Consider the following 1,830-nt stretch of genomic DNA (forward strand, 5'->3'; position numbering starts at 1 on the left):
GACAAGCATTGCTGTTGCATGTCACGAACTACCTACTACGTAATTTAGGTTTCGGTTTTACTTGTCTTTATTTTTTCTTTTTTTTTTTCATTATTACCTTTATAGTTCTGAATTTATGCAGCCGATAAGTTAATTCTCTTATTTTTCGATAAACTCAATCAAATTTCTAAAATTATCTTAGGATTTGAAATTTTGTACTATTAAAATATTCCATTTGTAATTTTTTAATTTCAATTAAAATATTTATGAAAATTTTTTGATTAAATTTAGGTGATTTTGCGGTCTTAATCGAATCTGGCCTTTCAATTCGTCGTGCTATGTTCCTAAATTTCCTTTCTTCTTTAACTGCATATGGAGGCTTATTTCTTGGCTTAGCAGCAATTAGTGTTGATAGTGCAGTGGAGATATTACTTGCTATAACAGCTGGAATGTTTTTATATGTTGCTTGGCTTGATATGGTATGTTAAGGTTTTCCTTTTTATCCTATTATTCTATCAGTATTAATTGGAATGAAATTTTCAGAGTTTCAATTTTACATCGATAATTCAATTGGGATAAGAAAAAAGAAAACGAATATCTAACTTAATTTAGTTTAATTCATTTAGCTTACTTTTGATAAAACTTACGATTGTATCTTTATGAAAAAGTTTAAAAAATGCTTTAAATTTTTTTTTTTATAGTTGATACATTTGAAAAAGGAATCAACATCAACGAATGATAAATGGCATACGACATTGCTACTTCAGAATATCGGTTTCATCGCAGGATTCTTGATTATGTTTATAATTGGTTGGTATGAGGAAGCACTTGCGAAACTTTAGATGTTGATAGCATTTTCGATAACTTTCTTTTTTTTCCCCTTGTTTTTGCTGAAGTTAAATTTTATAGTAATGAAAAAATGATTCATCAAAATTTGAAATTTTCTTTTGAATTTTGTTTTCATTTTTGAAAATTATAATCATTATGGGAACAAAAAGATGATGAAAGTAGCCTTTTTATAATTTTTCTTTTTTTTTATAATTTTGCTGGGAGAAAATATGATAGGAAAAGTTGATAAATGTTTCCATTTTTTTACAATCTTGAAATACTGTAATTTATATTATATTCATGAATATTTTGATCGATAATATAAAATTGGAGGATGTACTGCCAAGGAATCATTTAAATATTGTTATGCATTTACAATGATACTAATTCCGCCTTTCTTGATAATGATGGTAGCTTGTACAATTTGCGCCATTAGATTCCAACTAAATTTTAATTGCATAATTAGTTTCATCTTTATTTGCATTACAATTGTTGTGAAAGATTCTATTTTTGTTTAAAATTATTCCTGAAATTTTCAACTATCGTAAAAACTGCACAAGTTTTTGGTGTTAAATTTGTGTTGGATCAACTATTTAACTTAGTAGTAGTAACCATATACTTGCTCCCATTATGGAAATTGTAAAAACTCATTGTTGTTCTCGGTATATTAGCAACTATGCAAGTTTTTGTCTTTTTTTTTTTAACTTCATAAATACTATCATTTTTCTTTCGTTATTTGCCTCACAAATACTGCACAAGTATCTTTCGTTATTCGCTTCACAAATATTATACATGTTTCTTTCATTATTTGCTTCATAAATACTATATAAGTTTCTTTCGTTATTTGCTTCACAAATACTATTCATTTTCCTTTCGTTATTTTGCTTCACAAATACTATACATGTTTCCTTCGTTATTTGCTTCACAAATATTATACAAGTTTCTTTCGTTATTTGCTTCACAAATACTATACATGTTCCTTTTGTTATTTGCTTCATAAATACTATACATGTTTCTTTCGTT

At 26.6% G+C, this 1,830-nt stretch overlaps 1 protein-coding gene across 1 annotated transcript; it reads left to right on the forward strand.

Annotated features, from left to right (window-relative positions):
- Window positions 1-317: 317 nt before the first annotated feature.
- Window positions 318-821, forward strand: LOAG_15195 (hypothetical protein; the record flags this gene model as incomplete). The annotated part of the gene is made up of 2 exons (XM_003150687.1): window positions 318-458; window positions 681-821. 2 exons carry the CDS (start codon window positions 318-320, stop codon window positions 819-821), a joined length of 282 nt encoding a protein of 93 aa, XP_003150735.1.
- Window positions 822-1,830: the final 1,009 nt, after the last annotated feature.

Source organism: Loa loa (assembly GCF_000183805.2).
Source record: "Loa loa unplaced genomic scaffold supercont3.616, whole genome shotgun sequence".
Taxonomy (NCBI): Eukaryota; Metazoa; Nematoda; class Chromadorea; order Rhabditida; family Onchocercidae; genus Loa; species Loa loa.